Source organism: Corvus brachyrhynchos, unplaced genomic scaffold (genome assembly GCF_000691975.1).
Source record: "Corvus brachyrhynchos isolate BGI_N302 unplaced genomic scaffold, ASM69197v1 scaffold239, whole genome shotgun sequence".
In the NCBI taxonomy this organism is placed as follows: domain Eukaryota; kingdom Metazoa; phylum Chordata; class Aves; order Passeriformes; family Corvidae; genus Corvus; species Corvus brachyrhynchos.
Genome location: NW_008246057.1, coordinates 1,940,014 through 1,960,128, shown reverse-complemented (window position 1 = coordinate 1,960,128; position 20,115 = coordinate 1,940,014). Strand labels below are relative to the sequence as shown.

Sequence of the window (20,115 nt, the reverse complement as noted above, 5' to 3'; positions counted from 1 at the left end):
AAAAACTCATAAATATTGGCAAGCCTTGCAAATTCTTGAAGAGAGGAAAATTTTCAAAGATTTGGCACTCTGACTTTTAGCTTCACAACTGTTTCCTATGTGAATTAAGTTTTAAATGAAATCTGGAATCTGGCCATCTTTTAGAAACTCTGGAAAAATGCCAATTTCCGTAAAGTTTTTTCATTTTGAATGACATCATTACATCTTTAACCCTTCTACTTTTACCACCCCCTCAAAAAGACCTCAAAAGACACAAATAAATCAAACAGACAGAACAGAATTTTTGCACCCTGAGAAGTGAGAAAATCTAGAAATCACATGAAATCTGATGAGGACTAAGTTATAGGGAGCAGCTAACAAGGATTTAGAGTGTGTCTGCTGGGGAGAGCTGACACCCTGCTTTGATGGGCAACATTATAAAACTAGGAAAAGGAAAAAATACTGCTTCTTATAGAATATTTCAAATTGGTGGCTATTTCTTCCCAATGTCACGATGCAAGTGGATAACGCCAAGTAATAGGCATTCTTCAACAGAGAATATGACATTGCTCATGGTTAAGGCCTTTTAGCATGTTGTATTGAAATGATATTGCCCACAACTTATGACTTTTCTTTATTGTAGTGCAAGAGATTATACTGAGATTTGCTCATCTTTCCATCCTTTGTATTTTTCACAAAATATCAACACTGTTGATTAGAAATCATTGGAGGAAGATGAAGCAAAAGAGTAAAAACAAGTCTGGTGTATTTTTGGGCACATAGGATGTGGAGCTTTGTTCCATTTAAAAGAATGAGTGAAAGAGTATGATAATTAATAGTTACTTAAGACATACCAGGGCAGGTTCTTATTCCCCAGTGAAGTAAAGGATGTAGATTTCAATGAGAGAAGCAGTGACATGACCAATACATAGATAGAATTGCATCTCCAAACTAAGCTGAAAGGAATGTCAATGAAGAATGAAGAAAAAGGTCAATGCCTACAAAATTATTTGATCTCATTCACAGGCTTGGTAATTAAAACAGTACTAGTACTTGAGCCAGAGATAGACATGACACATTAGATAATAAATTATCCCTGACTATCCTTGACACTGTCAAATGCATTCTATCTTTTCATAGACCTTTTCCAAGTAATGGGATTAAGATAAATACAATAACTGTATGATCAGATCTGTATTCTTTCTGTATTCATCATACTCTGTTGATCAGGTAGCATAACCCTCCATTTAACTGATTTCTCTTCTCTGCAGTTTATATTGGTCCATCTTGCCTCAAATTCTGCTCAGGGCGAGGACAGTGTACTAGAAATGGTTGCAAGTAAGTGTTATAATTCAGTACACATGTTCAATTTCTGTCACATAGTTCACTTGGTGGTGTGAAAGTTGAAGTGATTTTCATTTCAGTCCTTGCTCTTTTAGATGACTAAATATAAAACTAGCATAACCCTCAGAATTCATAAAGCTCACTGGAAAGCTAAAGATAAATCTTTCTAAACAGCAGCATGTTTAATACTTTTTTTTTATGATTTTCTTTAGGTCTAACTTCCAGTTCACCTTAAAATGTGCTACAGAGCACACTGAAATGTCAGTGATGCATACTTTGTACTGGTTTTAGAAGTGATTCGTCACTTTATCACTTTTGTATTAAATGTTGGGAAAGAATTACAATTTTAATAGTTCTAATATTCCATAACCTAATATACTTCAAGGACAGAAGATCAGCACTCCACTTTTTTCTGATAGTCTGGCTTGTTAGAAGGGTTCCACTCTAAAAATTAAAAAGGTACTTACTCAAAAGCAGTATGCACATTCTAAATATTGGTGTAACTACATTTAGGTATTAACAAGAGTGTGACCCACGAGGCATTCTCTTCTGTAACTTAATTTCTTGTAATCAGACCTAGTATGCTACAGATAAAAGCAAATTTGTCATTTTACATATGAGCAGCTGTAATTATGTCACCAGGGGTTTTTTTCCAAAAGTTAATAAAAATATTTCTGTATTGTGTTATGTGTAGATTCATGGGGTGCTCTTAAACACATTTTTTTTTAAATTCGAAAAGTAAATACTAGCTAACAGGAATCATTGGCTATGCACTTTACCTAAGTAAAGCTCAAAGAGATTCTTGGGCCTTAGATTTGAGAGGGACCAGGTGGGTATCCTCAGTTTATGAACACCTGCAGCCACCATGTTGGTTGACAACCAGCTGCAGCCAAAGGTGGGTCCCCAACTGTGCTTTTCACCCTTCCTCACCTGCAGGTGCGACCCCGGCTTCTCAGGGCCAGCGTGTGAGACGGCGTCACAGACCTTCCCCATGTTCATCTCCGAGAGCTTCGCCAGTTCCCGCCTCTCCTCCTACCACAGCTTTTACTCCATCCGCGGAGCCGAGGTCAGCTTTGACTGCGGGGTCCTGGCCAGCGGCAAGGCCCTGGTCTTCAACAAGGATGGAAGACGCCAGCTTATCACTTCCTTCCTGGACAGCTCCCAGTCCAGGTGAGAGGGAATGAGGAGCAGTGTGAGGCAAAGAAATTGGGGAGCCCCTCCCCTTACAGCTACAGCCTTGTGTATTATTAAGCCAGTTGTTTTAGCAGGTAAAAAAGCCTTTAAAAAACTCCTAGTTCCATGTTTTAAGGGTGATTTCATAGCCTTGCCTTTTTTCCTTCTGCTTTGTAAACAACAGAGTCCAAAACAGACTGGAGGGAAGTTATTGTACAGCTTGGATGGAAAATATGAAATGTTAATATCAAACCTGAGTGTCAAAGCCAAGTGCTAATTAATTATTTATAAGGTTGTGTTTATTTGACAGCTTGTGGCAACTGATTAGATCCATTCACTATCTCTCCCTCCCCTTCAGTGCCTAATAAATAATTAAATGCAGTAGTGATTGGCATTTTTTTAACTATATGTGCCACATTGCATTACTTGACAATAAAAACAAATCACACGTACAAAAGCCCATAACAGATATTTATCAAAATTTGCCTAGATTAGGAAGATCTGAAAACAACCTGGTTAGGGCAAAAAACCAAACCAAACCAAACCAAAAAGCAACAAAATACCCACTATGAAAATGATACCCTGCAAATATTTGTGTAATTCTGATGCAGGTTCCTGCAGTTCACACTACGTCTGGGCAGCAAGTCGGTGCTGAGCACCTGCAAAGCGCCTGACCAGCCCGGGGAAGGAGTGCTGCTGCACTACTCCTACGACAATGGGATTACCTGGAAACTGCTGGAACACTACTCTTATCTCAACTACCACGAGCCAAGGTATGTGCACAAATATTACAAAGAGTGTTATTTACATGCAGTTATGCTGGTTGTGGTGGTCACTGCAATGTGGAGACTGAGTACGTGGTGCAAGAGGGAATGAAGAGTTTTTATTGCACACTGAAACTTACCACCTTTCTTTAAAATTTTGCAGCTGTTCTAGGCACTTCCCATTTTGTCATTCTATAAAAATGAGCACATGGGTTTAATGGCTTTCAAGTCTCAGGTGATACAACAGAACAAGCTGAGGCAGTGCGGAATGAGGGATAGGAGTGTGCTTGTGGGAAGTAGGGGCATGTCTCTTCCCATGGAAGCAGCCACTAGTAAAGAAAAATTAACATAAATTATTTGTAACTTTGAAGCCATAGATACCCTCGCTACACCATCCTCTGGGATTAGGAGTTTGCAGGCAGCACAGGACAGCTGAGACAAAATCTGATCATGAGGATCTCTGAGGTCAGCAGGGAAACTGTGCCTGCTCCCACTCTGAAGGCAATTGCATGACTTCATGGCTGTGCCTCTGCCCTGGGCTGGGCTTGGTGCTCTGGGAGAACCTGCTGGTGACTGCCTGCACAAATCAAAAAGAAGTTGAACAAAGAGCTCATCTTATCTAGCAGCGCCTATGTTTGGTGTCAGATCAGAGAGGAATGTCTCTCTTGTATTTAGAGAAGGTGTTCCTTACTGTTACGTTTGTGACACCATCCACAAAATTTAGTAGAGCAATGCAAATGCACAATGAGCACAGCTGTACCAAAAGCCCAGAACAGTCTGGTCTGGATCTATGCAAACCCACTCAAAGCTGGCAACATCCACCTTCACAGGGTGCTGCAGCAAAGCCAGTAAGTGCCAATTAAAGGAGATGCTCTACAAGGGGGCCCAGAAGAGGCAGAACTGACAGTGGCAGCACTGGACTCATTCCAGCAGGTCCATTTCCTGCCCAAGGGTAGCTTTGACCTGGCTGTTGCCCTATGTCTTCTTCTCTACTGAATTCAAGCAAAACATCTGAGTCAGCCCCAGGGGTGGGACTGTAAATAGCCTGCAAGTCACTTTAAGTACACATAACTTTCATTATTTATATTTATTGAGCTCAGATGAGCACTTTCTTAAAAAAAAAATTAGATTTCCACATCTTGTCAATAACTCAGTACACAATTGTAATATACAAACTGTGATTAAGAATGTCCTAATGGAAAAAAAACCACAAAACCCTTGCAGCATTAAAATTATTTCCTGGAAGCTGTAAGAAATACTCAAAAATCTGAGAGGAGGGCTGTATTTGGTAGAAATGTATTGTAGACCTTAATTTTTGAAGTTCTAAATGTTTCCAAAGGAAAGATGCTACAGACTGGAACACTTATAACTCTTCTTCAAAGTTTCCTTTGCCTGCCTTTATTATAGTCACATATATATTTTATATGGCCCTGTTTCTAATTCTTAGATTCAAGATTACATCTGTAGGAGTTATATTTCCCTAAAGGTTTTTAATATATAGCACTATGAAATTTTTATAACAAAAAGGAAAATACATATCCTGGTGACTGATTTTAATGAAGTTAAAGATATAAATGTAATAAATTACATAGATGCCAGAGACCTTTTTTGCTTTTTGATGTTAGGTATGAAACACAATTCCTGTTGTTCTGACAAGGTACAGAGCAAAGTACAATATACACAAGTTAGAGAGATTTGCCATCAGAGATTAGATAGATAGATAGATAGATAGATAGATATTCAGTCCACTCTGGGTAGATAAAAAAATGACAGACATACAAACCTGAAGCTAATTCTGGCAATAATTATGAAGAAAGCTTCACCTTTTCATATTATGTTGTCTGAAAATGTCAGCATTTTTAGTAACATGGATGGACTGCTGCAAAGTTTGGCAATCAGTCTGTATCCACGAATTTAATTAATCTTCAGTCATACAAAAAATAATTACACATTTAATGTTCTTCTGGAAAGGTGCATTTAATCTGCTAACATTTGACAGCTGCATTTTTCTTCTGAGCAGAGCAGCGGTGGCTTTTCAATATTAGGTATGCGCATAGCTTGAAAGAATGAGATCAGAGCAAAGGTCTCCCAGCTGGTTTTTAAGAAATCTAATGGTGGCTGGTAATGTAAGTAGGAACACTTTTCTTCTCTGCAGCGGGAAAGTCATTAGCAGGAATCCCCCTCCCTCTCCATCTATCTTCAACAAATTAAAGCCAGATAGGAGAAGTTGTTACAACTGGAGGTGTAGTCAGGTTCTGCATACTAACATATGTGCCATACACGGTGGTTTGCACCTACGTTTTTAAACTGTGTTAGCTTACTCCCCTGGGATGGGGAATCTATTTTAACATGTGTTAAATATTTTAACATCTGATATATATCAGTGGTGTATGTCATGATTTAGGATTTTCTGTATATTACTGTCAGTGAGAATTAGTGTCCACGTGGGCAAGTTTATGAGAGGTAAGAGTGAAAGGGAAGATACGAGCATCAGAGGCAGCCACCAGCAGAGAAATATGCCCTGGATTATGGCAGAGCATTAGCTCACACAAGTGCCAGGTGCTTCACAGTACCCACTGGATACAGTGCTCCTCCCAGCCAGGGTACCAGCATTCCTCAGGTTCATGCCCCTGAAGCATGGCAGAAAAACATGTTTCCTTTTAGCATCACTACAAATTTCTTATAATTTGTGCCTTAAAAAAATTAACCCAAAAGGTTATAGAGTTGCTTCTTATGAGGGAATCCTTGGTAGAAAAGAAGCCCTTGTGGTTTAGTCATGTGCCAGAGAGCAGTGGGGCTTGGTCTTTGTCTTAGATGGGTACAAAGTCATTTAAACATGTTTATTTGAGTGTAAAGGAAATGTATCCATCATCCATAAAGTGTGTACTGTGCTCGTCCCATGCCACAGGGACACGGCCATGTCACCTCTGGCTGTCCCTCCACACTTCTCTCTCCAGTCTACGGATGGCAAAGAGCAGCTGCTAGAAATGCCTGGCAAGACTTTTTGAGTGCTTCCCACTTGTTTAGCCAAGCTATTTGATTTTTTTCTGGTTAATGGATTAATGTATTCTTCTCTAAAATGAATGTGACACTAAACAACAGTATTATAAATCTACTCTTTACAAAGATGTTCTAGCAAGTCATTTTTAGGAGTGTGGCTTTTGCACTAAGAGCGCCACAGGCACAACACCCTTTCATATGCAGAGAGCAAAACATTACAACAGGCAGCTTAGAAAGCCTTAATTCTGAAAAAAAAAAGATGCTAGAGTATAAGAAGATGCTTCCAGTTTACCTGATTTATCATTTTATTCACATTTCCTCTAAGAGAGAAAAATATCAGCTACATGATCAGTTTGCTGAAAACCCTTTTGCCAGCAAGTAATTGTACCCCAATGGAGACACATGTCCCTGTTGCCAGTCTGTCTCACAGTTGACATGGCTGTGTGGGCTACCATGGTCTTAGTGATTTATGGAGCTTTCAAGAAGGTGTCATTGCTGTGGCAATTAATGCATACTCCCTGCTGCAGTGTATGAAAATTGCTCCTGGAAATTAGATAATACTCTTAATTTTCTTTGCAGTTTGTCAATTCTAGGTGTGTTGACATAGCTGCCATGACAAATCAGGCGACCTTGCATACCAGAAGCACCTGGGACTCACCTCCAGTTGCATCTCTATACAGCTACAAAAAGGAAGTGCTAAAAAAGACTACACATAATCACGCTGTCTGTCAAGATGAACCTTTTCCATCTGATTATGGCAATTTACAGGGGTGGGTTCTTCTAGGACAAGAGCACCATTAGAATGATGTCAATGCTGTGCAGGAACTAGTGCAGATGTTTACAGGATGCATATCTTCAGATCAGGATAAAACCCGCTGAGTCTCACAAAGTGGAACTGGAATTCTTAAATCCTTGTCAGATGATCATTCCTTTACTAATTTACACCTTTAAATTTACTGAGAGCTCCACAGTGGAAGCAAAATTTACAAATTTGGTAGAAACTCTTTCTGGTTGCTTTTGCACATGACTGGTTTTCAGTAACTGAACTGATTACCCAGAGAACTAACAATTCCCCTGTCCCTGTCACTGGTAGCAGCTATACCAGCAGATGCTACAGTATTTGTGGGCTGAATTTATTCCATTATTTTTAAGGTCAGTAAGGAAAAATTACCCTAAAATACATCCCCATGGAATTACAACAAACAGCAAAAACTGGCAATAATAACTTTTTTTGTCTTCCAGAATAATTTCAGTGGAGCTGCCTGAAGATGCGAGGCAGATTGGCATTCAGTTCAGATGGTGGCAGCCCTATCACTCCGCACAAGGAGAAGATGTGTGGGCAATTGATGAAATCATCATGACCTCTGTGCTTTTCAACAGCATCAGTCTGGACTTCACCAACCTAGTTGAAGTCACACAGTCTCTGGGATTCTACTTGGGAAATGTTCAGCCCTACTGTGGGCATGACTGGACTCTCTGGTGAGAAACATGTATTCTTTTCTGTTCTACTTTTGTTTTCCTTGTTTATTCATCCTGCTAAGGATGAAGCAACTGCTGAAAATGCATCTTTCTGGCAGCTATTCAGAGTGATTGTGTCTCATCCTCGCATTATGGACAAAAACACAGTCACTAATCTTATTGCAATTAGCAGTAGGTTTTTCACCTCATTGCATAGACTTATGTTTGATGGGAACATTGAATGTAGCATTCTTTTTCCATGAAATATTTAAAGAATATCCTAATAGAAAAAAATCAGAAATTTTTCATAACTTTCACTTAAAATCCTGGCAGGGTAATACAGATACACAGGTAATTAAATAATGCCTTAAGTACAGACTCTGAACATTTTGTAAGTGATGTTCAGACCAGTGTACATAGCCATTATATTGTATCCAGAAAGGAAAGGCAGCAGAATACAGGCAGAATGACATTAGCCATTTGTAGTTGTTTTGTCTGGTATTTTATACACTTAGTAATTTACACTGTGATCAGCATTATGACATATTATAATTATGCCTCAAATGTGCTGCATATTTGGAAACAAAAGCAAGAAAACATCACATGCCTCAATGAAAATAAAGGCAAGAGAAAGGGGAAAGAAGGAAAAATAAATTGTTAGGATTGCATAAAAATAAGCTTTTTTACTAAAATATTAACATGTTTCACAAAAAAGATTCTGGAGCACTTGAGTGTAATATTTGGAATTAATACAAGGGAAGCTCAATTTAACCTGTGTGTTTTGATTAAAACCAAATAACAGTTTCATGCTAGTCTGATCAACCTATAAACCCAGTATAGTTTTAATTGGCATAGATATATTTCTTTGGAGAAAGTACAATCACAGTAATTACAGAAAACCTGAAGAAAATAAAATAATTTTAGCGTCCCCATGGACAGTCAGAGAAACACTGTTGGAATTTTATTAACAGGTATCTCTGAGCAATCTGATTTGACTTTCTGATCATCTGTCAAACTAAAAGGAGTTGGCTTAGCAGTAGGAACAACACCGAATGTGTCCTAGCACTGATAATGAGGCAGCAGAAGCACCATTAACCACTTTAATAAGGACAAGGAAAGTACTCGCTGCTCATTAAAATGAAACCACATGTTAGGGCTCAAACTGTTTGTATCTCCCTCATCAAAGAGTTGGAATGAAAGCCCTTTAATGACATTGTTTTCACTCTGTACTTTTAAGACCAGTTTATCATGGGGAGAAGGGCAGATAATTTCAGATAGCAGAGGTTCCTCTATTTTCCTCCCATGACTCTAAATCAGAATCAAAATAATAAACACTAAGCTAAATTCTCCATCCCATATGGAGACGGACTAGGATTTGTAGTGCTCATTCATATTAGAAACATGCATCAAATAAAGAATCAAAGCCTTCCTCGCTATTTATGTCTAAGTATTTTTCATTATCACTGGAAAACATGAACTCTATCCTTCACTGACCTTGCTTCTCTCAAGGGAAATTTTTAAACTTACACAAAGTCTGTACAAATGGTTGCTAGTTAAATTAATTATTGTTGGGTTTTCCCAGCTGTGAGTCCATTTGGTTCTCATTTTCTAACTCATGAGTTTCTAACTCACAATCAGACCTTGCAGTAGCACTGACACCATCCTCTTGAGAACAGTCTGACAACAGCTTTTTCATTAGTAAACTATGGGAAATATGTTATCAATCACTTTACAGGGTGTCATCCCCAGGCCCATTTTCACAGAATTGCTTTTAATTGTCTGTTAGGCCTCCATTTCTGCTTTAAAACCTGTAACCCTGAAACATTTATCCTTAAAGTTGGAAAAAACGGAGGAGGGAGATTTTAATTTTTTTTAAGAGATGGTCTGTTCTTTTGCATGTCTGGCTTCATTCAAAAAAAAAAAAAAAAAAAAAAAAAAAAAAAAAAAGAAGTTTGTTAGTTTGTTGATAAACATGTTTTGATCAAAGGTGATTTTTGAGTACTTTTCATGGTCTATGTCTGAACAGTCATTTTATTAGATTGTCATCATCAACATTTGGTTTCAGAATGGATCTTAAACTTTATTACATCAAGTGTATTGGTTGTACTGGAACGACTCCAGAACACTTTTAAAATGAAGTGTTTGATGATGTACATTAATTCATCACTTCTCCAAAATGCTCATATTCAGGCAAAGTTTTGAACCAAATGCCTCTGATGTATTACAGGCTATATACAGCCACTTGCTGAAATTCATTTAAATATTGATAAGGATATATACACTTTATATTCATCTGGACACAAGTAAAATGGCTTTATATAAATAAACTGTCTTCAGTCAGATTACAGCATTATGATTTAACTCAGGGTAGCAAATGATAGCATGTCCCACTGTCCCTGGAGAAGCCTGGGGGAAGACTGTAAACCTGCCTTGTCATGAACCATCTTTATGGAGCAATGTCATACAGTGGTCCTACATCATCTTGGTAGTTTACCAGTGTCTTAAGTGTTTTGTCATTTAGAGTAATTGTTACTCTGTAACATGCAGAAAGTTTCTTTCAGGTAATAGACTTAATTATATTAATGATGTTAACACATTTAGGGATTATTTAGCAAAGTAGGTATGATGAGATGTAAAAAGGCACAAATATCCCCTGCCTTTGATGGAAGAAAAGCTGCATCTGGTGCAAGCATTGGACCATTGAGTCAATATTTTCAGTCAAAGCAACTTTACAAAACAAGCTGCATCCATGTGGCTTTTCAGTATTCCTAAAAGTATCAGACTTGAAAATATGGTAACTCTGGGGATCTCAGAGCAGTTTGGAGCAATGCAGGTTGGCTGACATTGGCTGTGATACCATTCCCAGAAGTACCAATTAGTTGGCAGTGCTTGGAGGGAGAGTGATTGTTCTGAGGGCACCTATGGGTATTGTGTTCCTGTGCCTCCGCAGGTCTAATTATATACGTGCCAGAAACCCACTCACAGCAACATATTTATACAAAAATGAAGCCTCTGCATTCTCATTTCTGAAGATTTTTTAGTTAACTGTTTTTACGCCAGGGACGTTACTTCATCTTTTACAAAATCCGGAAAGGTATTCCAGCTGTGTGGCTCCCAGAACAAAGAAAACATTTGGTATTCCAGCAAAAGACCATACCCCTAACCACGTACATGAGAGATCTGGAGAGCAAAGTGGCAAGTAAGGTGGAGCCCACACCTTTAATGCTACTTGTGTCTAGCTGGCGGCAAAATGTGGATGATAAAGGACTTGTGTACCTGTAATGTGATTTCCTCCCCTTAAAAGGGCTTCTTATAGAGCATCATATGCTGTCTGCATCTCAACACTAGCTTCCTTTTTCACATTTCTTTTATATGCATTTTAAAGAGCTGATTTGACTTTTCAACTTACTTACTTAATATACTGTGTACAATATGGTTAAACTATTAAATTAAAATTAATACTAAATTTAAAATATTTTAATAATGACCTGAATGCTATCAGAAAGAATATATTAGCGTTTAAGACTTTTTTTCTCATTTTACTCTAGTAGTAATGAATAAAGGGGATTTTTTTGAAGACAAGGGCAAAAAACATTTAATTCTTCACAGCTATTTTGAACTACAAGTCCTTCACTTGTTTTCTATTACTTTGGGAAGACAGCTTCTGAGCAGATATTTCATCAAACTGTTGAGTTTCAACTCCTTTATTCTGTCCGGATAAGCTTTAGGTAACTGTGATGTGCTGTGCTGTGCCCAGGTTTTTGTGTGCAATGCCAAATCCTCTTCCAAAGCAGTGCTACACATAACTTTCAACCGATTACACTGCACATGTTTGACTGATACCTGAAGAGCCTGGTTGTATTGGCACAGGTTGCCCAACAGGGCTTCAGCCCATGTCAGATCAAATCAGCTTTAGCTTTTAAATTTGTGGATTTTTGTCATTTTGTAAAGGAGAAGATGAAGTTGGAAGAAAATAAATTCAGGCATTATCCAGACAAGTTCTTCTGAGATACACTCAGATCTAACCACTAAGCCACAAACTGTGGGTTGCCAGCTGGACTGCTGATGAGTATATGTTGTATCCTCTTCTCATCTTGAAATTATCCTTCCTATTGAGAAGAAAAACACTGACAACACCGACTGAAAAGAGCAAACAGTTCAGATACAGTTTTCTAAGATGACTTACTGCCTTCCAGTCCAGTTGTCTGTGACAGTGCCCTTGTGTCCTCGCAGTGGAGGGAGTGTCCATCCAGTCGCTTTGGGCTGCTGATCAACAAAATCTGGGTAGTTCCATATAACATCATGAGCTGGATCATCCTTTAGGAAATCAAGTCACAAAAAGTAAGGTCAGGGAGTGGAAAGCAGCCTGGATCTTAACTTATGCCAAGTAACAGAAATTTGATAATGACAAAACTAATGTCAGCTTTCAGTAATTTCTTCTAAAGCTTTAAGGCAGGATGCTGACATTTATGGCTTAAGTGCTCTCTCTGGAAAGGACTCTATAGAAAACAATATAGGTCAGTGAATTAACTAAAAGAGTCCTAAGTGACACTGACTTGTATTCCTAGTCCTCACACTCACTTTGTCATGACCTTGAATTTTACAGACATAGAAGCTAATATGTTCTACTTTATTGTATTTAAAGATTATGGTTTCTTATTTAAGATGATAAACTGTAACTTAATTGTAAGAGCAACCTTGAACTAGATTATTCTCTTCATCACTGCTGTACTAAATGTAGCTTTTCTTTTTTTCCATGATGATTTGCAGTGATTTTCTTTAAAAAGAGCCAATCCCTATTCTAAATTGTTCACATTTAAGAATAGACTTAGAAAATATTGAAGCTGAAAGGACTAAAGTACTTCTGAAGACACTAAGTAAACATCTCAAATTAAGGAAAGGGAGGCAATTTTCATTCTATATGAACTTTCATTAAAATACTCTATTTTGAAGGCTAGTGAGTAGGATTCAAACTTCAAGTTGTTATTCTTCTTTATGCCTCTGTTGCATTTGAGGTTTTGAATTTGGTTGTTTCATTTTTCGTTTGAAAGAAGAAAAACCTGCATTTGAAGTGAAATAACCTTGGAATTTCAGACTATAAATTGTATTACTATATATAACTGTGTGCCTTGCAACATATATATGTATATGTGTGTTCCAAACATTACTATTGTTCTCCAATCCACTGGAAAATATAAATCTTAAATCAGTACCTCCTACAGAAAAGAAGGTGAGAATAGAAGATTAATTCTGAAACACAGTCGAGTCAGTGAATACATTGTGTATAGGATCACTTGAAAATCAATGAAATTAACCATCTTTGTAATAAGAGTGTTTTAAACTAGATTCAGTGGATCTTAACTGCCCAGTATTAGAATGAAATTACATCTCTGATTGTGTAATGACTTTAGGCAATGAACACTCCAGAGGAATGAACTTTATGTTGTTTTTTCCTTATGTTGCCCTTCGCTAGATCCTAACTTGATCCTTAATACAAAGAGCATATAGTAAGAACTAACAGAATAATTCAGTGTTTCACATTCTGGGATACATCAAGGCCTTCCTGATAGTTTGCAGAAGTACCAGGAAAAAAATTCTTCTGTGTATGGTCTCATCCCACATGCCAAGCTACAGAACAAAGAAACACCACTGTATTTAAACCAGAACCATTCATAATGCTCTTTTCTGAATTATTTTGGGGATAGATCCTTATTCTTTCCTTACATCTCTCAGTTTTACAGGAGATTCAAAGCTAGCCTCTAGCATGCGCTACGTGGAGACCCAGTCTATGCAGATTGGAGCTTCATATATGATACAGTTCAACTTGGTGATGGGCTGCAGTCAGGCCTTTACTCCTCATATGGACAACCAGGTGAAACTGGAGTACTCCACCAACCATGGCCTCACATGGCATCTTGTTCAGGAGGTGAGGCTGGCAGTGAGGACTTTTGTCTTCCATAAACTCTGCTTTATACAAAGATTGTCTGAAATACACTTTTGGCTTTAAACAAAGAAATATGTTTTCCTTTTTCACCTTTCAATAAAGAAATGCTTAGTTGTAATCAAAATTACTAATAGAGGTATTTAGAATGTTCCTCATAATATTTGGAAGAAAGGTATCTGAAAGCCTGAAATACAAAATTGTGACAGGAATGGACCAAGGCTGAGAAAAAAATTGGGCCACAGTTAGAGCTACAGGGTAATGGCTGAGATCTTTCCTGTGCTATTGCTTTGTTTTTCTAAGCAAAATGCATGTACTGTTTCCTGGAATTTAAATGGATAGAAATTCTTTCTGCCCTTGTGTGCAGCCATTTCGTAAATGGAAAGCACATTCCTTCAGGGGATTGTAATGCAGAGCCTTTCATCCCCCATCCCTGGTTCAAACACAGTCCAGGACCGTAATGACCGGCTGTTTCCCCCACTCTGCTCGAAGTGCAAATAGCAGTGTTGGCTGCTCTTTTCCCGGGTGGCTTGGTGCTGTCTCAGCACAAATGTGAGCAGTGCATTTGGCCACAGTTTGTGCTCTTGTTTTCCCTCTTAGATCAAAAGCTGGACTTTCCCTGGCCTCAGGGTCAACTAACCAAGGTCCTTTGGCTGCCTCTGAGCAGGTTCAGAGGGTGTCAGGGAACTTGTCCTACTGCCTTTTCACTGCCTGCTCTGCAGGCTCACCGAAGGATTTGTATGTCAGGTTCCACACCTTCTATGAGCAATTAAACTTTGCCTGGTTACCCTTTGCCATGGTGTGTTTTGCCACATTTAATTTGGTGGGCAGAATAGAGAAATGGCAATAAATGAATTTTTAAACTTTGCAAATCCAAGTAATGATTTCTTACCTAAAACAGAATCCAGAGGAAAGCTCTAAATCATGTATTTCAAACACTGTTCATGTCTTTTATACCTAGCAGGCATCATCACGGTGTCCAAGAAAAGTTCCTAGCAGTAGGTGTTTGGGGTTTGTGCTTGCCATCTATGGAAGATCAATTGCCCTCAGATTTTAGTGCTCCTTTCCTTGCTCCATAGAGCTGAGTTCAGAGAGAACATGCAGCCAAATTGTTTTTCTCACACCACCCATGTTGTTGTGATAAAAGAGTATTTGTAGTATATTTCAAGGACATAATCTGGCAAATAAACAAAACACTAATTAATTGAAATGTTTGAAAGTTTTGTTTGCTTTGCAAGCACTGATCAGATCCTGTTTTCTAAGATCATTTAGGGGAGATGAATCAATAAAAAGATGTTTGAAAATTGCTGGAAAGGAAACTAAGCCTTTAGAAAACCTACTAAAAAAAATCCAAAACAACAAAATAAGGTCTCAGATCTTCATTTAATACTCTAAGATATTTGAGCAATAAATTTCTCTGTAAAATAATATATTCTGCTTTTCTTCATATTTAATACGTAACTATTACCATATAATTTAACTATATAAATGTTCTTAATTGCCATAACTTCTGTAGAGAGTCACTGCTTTATTATTAGTTTGAGAGCAGTCAAAGTAGGCTACTTGCATAAGCAGGTGTCTGGTCTCTTGCCCAATACCCTTCATGGGGGAGAGCACAGCAGTGACCAGCAAAATACTCTTGGGCATGTGGGGATGATCAGGAGAAGCTGTGCTGTGGCAGGAAGGGGCAGAAGGGACCCTCTGAATTGGTAGCTAGAAGAGGATCATTCAGGTTGGTAGTAACTTCCAAGCACTTTATTAATACCTCATAGCACAAATTTTTGGGTGCTGTTCTGGCAAAATATAAACAAATTAATGGAATATTGCAAAAAATGAAGTAGCATTGCAAGGGCAGCACTAGAAAACAGTTAAGAAGCTGGGATAAAGGACTTCATTTATATTTAATATTAAAAAGATGTGACAATGATCATATCTTCTAAATTAAAAAAAGAAAATAAAAGTTGGGGAATAGACAGCAATAGGAATCTGAGTTAAATGCAGAAATAGTCCTAGAAGCTGGAAGGGGGAATTTGCACCACCTGCTGTAGGTGTCAAAGCTAACACAGCTGCAGAGCTTGGGAAGGGCCTATGGACACAACTTCAACACAGAAGGCTGAGGTTGGGGGCTCTGGTGTGGTTCTCTCTGTTCCTACTGTTGCTCCCCACTGCAGATGGAGGGTGTGGGGCCAGCCAGCATGCCCAGGCAAAGCCTCACAAGTAGGTCTCTAAAATGACCTGTATAAGTCTGGAGGTCCCTTTCATAGACTTACTTCATAGTGGTCTTGTGGCTTTACTTCATAGTCCATGATGGATGCTGGGGTGAAAATAGTAAAAAACAAAGAGATAGGCATTCCTCGTGGAGGAAAGCAAAACATTGCCAGTCACTAATGCTAAAGTCTTTAAATAAAGTCATATGGCTTTCTTTCATCCTCAATTTTACTACTAGTTTTCTGAGAAATTTCTCTGCATCATGTCAGGATTTTTCTCTTCTGGGTCTTTCACTCCAACATCTGGACCCAGACAAACTCCTGGTTCTGTGAATGTTTGATGCTTGTTTCTGTTCCCAATTTTTCCTCAATATTAAATGTGGTTTTGAAATGTTTTGTTTTAAGGAATGTCTTCCCAGTATGCCAAGCTGTCAGGAGTTTACATCAGCAAGTATTTACCACTCCAGCGAATTTACTCAGTGGAGGAGAATCACTGTTCTTTTACCACAGAAGACTTGGTAAGCAGTTATTTCCTCTCTTTAAATTTTTTGGTGGGGGTGCAGATAATTCATCTAAATTGCTATGACAAAGATCAAGTCTCTGCAGGTCATACTCAAGCCAATAGGTGGGGTGCCAGGGCTGACCTAGTCGCAGGTATTTCCCATAAAAGGCATTCCTTACATAATTAGAGAATGAAATGTTGGTGAAGTCAACAGAAACTATTGTTTACGATTGTTTTTAATACATACTCTGGCTCGTCTAATAAAGTTCAGACTTTTCAAAAATAGTAGCGCTTGTATATAAATGCCCTACTGGAGGAAGGCTTTATTTGGATTGTTAATTTTTATTTTGCACATTCCTTATTGTTTACATCTTCAGACCAAAGCCTTGTATAAACAATAAGTAATGATTCATTTCTGGGAATTTTTTAACTCTTGATTCTTTTTATAGCATGTCTTAAAAAATAACATTCTCTTCTGCAAAAAAAGAGAAACAAAAATTTTCAGAAAGCCTATTCATCTTGTTGTAATCAAACTTGGTTTGCCTGCCCTAAAATTTTTGTTTATTAACCTAATTGTTTCTTTCATTGTTTATTTTTAAATTTTTATTATAACATACAAATAAAAATTTGTCATAAATCTCAATAATCTTCAGGTCATCCTTCATTTGAGGATTTAATTATTACAATTTGGGTTACATTTTGATTATGTTTGACCTGAATCCATCACAGCAATTGCAATGAGAGCTTGCTCAGATTAAGTTATCATTGTATTTCCCCATCCTTCATCATTATTTTTTTTCACTCTGCATGGTCTCAGCACAGCCTGTTTCCATCAATCACATCACAATGATACCTTCTTTCAACACACTGGCCCTTTTTACTGTACAGACAATATTCAGAATTTCCTATTTCTAGGCAAAACATCAAAGGCACATACTGAATCCTTAGAACATATCATATCAGATAATACCAAATGGTGCAAGTAAGTCTACAAATAAGTGCTTTGTAGTTAGATTATAATGTACTAAATCTTACATGTCATTATGTGCCACCATCTACAAAATCTGTGGTTCACATAGGCACTTAGAAGTTTAAAAAGTGTCTACAATTTTTTGGGTTACACTCTAAAGTAGGCTGTTATTCCTAATTTCATTTATGAAATATATACTGTACTCAATTTGATGATGATACCAATGTTGTGGGCCTCTTTTTCTTTAGGATCTACTAATTCTTCTCAGAATATGAGGTGACAGAAGTAAATAATTCCATTTTAATTTAAGAGACTGCAGGGAGAAATTATGATGAAGTAATAGCCGTATTCCTGTTCTGTGCTGTGCACAAATCATAAATATTTCACACTCTGTCTTGTATCTGAAGGGATTCCCGTCTGTTAGCAGAGTTTTGTTTGTAATTAAAGTACAAATTACCACTGAACATTCCTTTGCTCTTGATAGAGCACATTTTCTGTGTTGTGTTGTACTATGCAGTTATTGGGGTGAAGAGGAAGTGTGGCTCCATGTTCCCCACCAAACACAACCCAGCACACCACATGCATCTCTCTCTCACCACTTTCTAACCTTCCTTTCCACTGGCAAGGAGCAGGCTAAGGGCTCAGCAGTTCCTTTGGGTTGAAAATGCGGGGGCATTTTTTACACGTGTTTTAGAGCACACTTGTGAGCAGAGGGTAAGCTTCCACCTTTTCAAAACCTGGGCATTACTGGGGACAATTTGATGTGCGGCTCTCTGCTGCCAGCCCAGCCACACAGAGGGCGTTGTCCCAGGTGGCTGGTAGTGAATATGTTCTGTAGGGCTCCTCTTCGGGGTGCCCTCAATCCTTCTCCTATCCCTTCCCCACCTGCATCCACTGCAACAACCACCCAGAGGCAAAACCTTAGTAATGGCCAGGAAGAACAGTGCCAAGGGGGAGAGCCAGGTCTTCTGCCTTCCCAGAACTGGGGTGAGGGGGAGAGATCTCTGGACCTTCCTTCTGTTTCAACCGTGCAAGAAAAAGGCTGCCAAATACTCAGCCTGTCCTGTGCTTACTGCACAGGGCAACAAACCACCTAAACAAGGACTTGGGAATGTCTCATTAGCCTTGTTCTGGCCCTTGGTAGCCTCGGCATGCCCTCACACCCCTGCACAGCCCTGCTGTGGTTGCTGGAGCTTTTATCCCTGGATGCACAGCTCTTAGCTGAGGGTTTGCACCTTGGGCGTGTGGGTAGTGTCAGGCTGTGGCACTGTGCTCATGCAGCTGGAAAATTGTTCATAACAGCACCTATTTCTCTTGTAAAACTTTCTGGGTGTGCTGGTATTTCTGCACATCTGTAGATGTCCTGCTTCTAGCAAGCATGAGTTTACAAGGTTCCCATGTTATGTGAGATTTGGGATGCTAGAAAATCTGCTGCAAGAATGAGACTTATATTGAAGAAATGAAATGTAAGCACCTGCTCGCTGAAATTGTATTGTACTTGAACTGAACATTTCTAACACTGATGGAAATTAATTTCAGTTTTATGCAAGGAATTTACATATGAACAGGCTTTAATGAGATGCAAGCAGCTGTCAGTTGCTGACTTCATAAACAAATCAACACCTAATGACTGAATGAGAGCTTCAGGATAATTGGGTAAATGTAATTATGGTAACTCAGAAGGTAGCAAATATAATTTTATCAGCCACAAATTTGCATTAGATCATTAAGGCTTTTAATATCAGGAGGGAAGGCAATGATTTTATTTTAACTCACATATCTGAAAAATTTTATAACAGAACATCATTTCACTTGCAGTACTTCTGGGACACGATTTCCTTGTGCTTCTGTAAAATGTCACACAACAATGACTTTTATTTGACATCAACCTGACTTAGATATAATGTCATTAGAAAGCTAGATTGCCTCCCAGTAGCATTAAAAAAAAAAGGAGAAACTATGAGGAGCTAGGGAAGTTTATTTTGCTTGTAAGAAATGCTTTCATAGCTCCTCAGTGCTGCACTTCCCATTTCAATAGGTGTCCAAATGGTGACTGTCCAGAAAACCAGTGTTTTATCACTGAGAATGCAGCTGACGCTCATCTCCTTATTCTCTTTTCTTAATTAACATGGCTTTTTTAAATGGTTGATTACCATTTTTAACAGCATAATCCTCTTAAGCTGTTGTTACCTTGAGGTGCAGAGCAGCCTTGGAAAGCTTTCAAAAACAGCAAGCAGGACTGGCTTTTCAGCAGCATTGCTTTTGTAATTGTCAATTCAGCCTAACACACATTATCCCTCACCCAGGGAGGAATCTGAATCCATAGAGTTTTCCCTGCCCACAGCCATGTGATGGTGGCATCGCTTCCCGTAGGACCCCTGGAAGCAGGCTGGGTGGGAAGGCAAGGGCAGCCCCTTGTCCCTTGCAGCTTGGGGCCACGGGATTCCCATGGTGGCAAAGCTGTCCCCAGGGGAGAGCTGTCTGTCTGGAGATAAAAATAACTCCTCCCCTCTGGGATGTGGCTCCCTGGGGACTATCCCCAGCCTCCAGCTGCTGCACACACCTCCATTTGGGCCACATGTTCATCTCCAGGCTGTAATGAGCCTCCTCCCTTCCTCCCCTCCCCTCAAATGAGATAAATAAACCTCCTGGAATGACTGCATTCATCTGAGAACTTCTAGGTAACAAGTGGAGCTGAGTGCATCCCTTAGCTTGACGTGCAGCCAACATCTGGAACTGGAGGAGGCAGATGGAACTCTGCACCTGGCAGGGTGGCA

The 20,115-nt window shown here is 38.8% G+C and overlaps 1 protein-coding gene across 1 annotated transcript in view; it reads left to right on the top strand.

Annotated features, from left to right (window-relative positions):
• The window catches only part of RELN (reelin), a 233,623-nt gene that overhangs the window by 133,890 nt on the left and 79,618 nt on the right, over positions 1–20,115 (top strand). The window contains exons 16-21 of the mRNA XM_017745972.1: positions 1,251–1,317; positions 2,260–2,493; positions 3,108–3,269; positions 7,503–7,739; positions 13,452–13,644; positions 16,272–16,384. Coding sequence (XP_017601461.1) covers positions 1,251–1,317; positions 2,260–2,493; positions 3,108–3,269; positions 7,503–7,739; positions 13,452–13,644; positions 16,272–16,384 — 1,006 coding nt within the window. The remainder of the gene's footprint in view (positions 1–1,250; positions 1,318–2,259; positions 2,494–3,107; positions 3,270–7,502; positions 7,740–13,451; positions 13,645–16,271; positions 16,385–20,115) is intronic.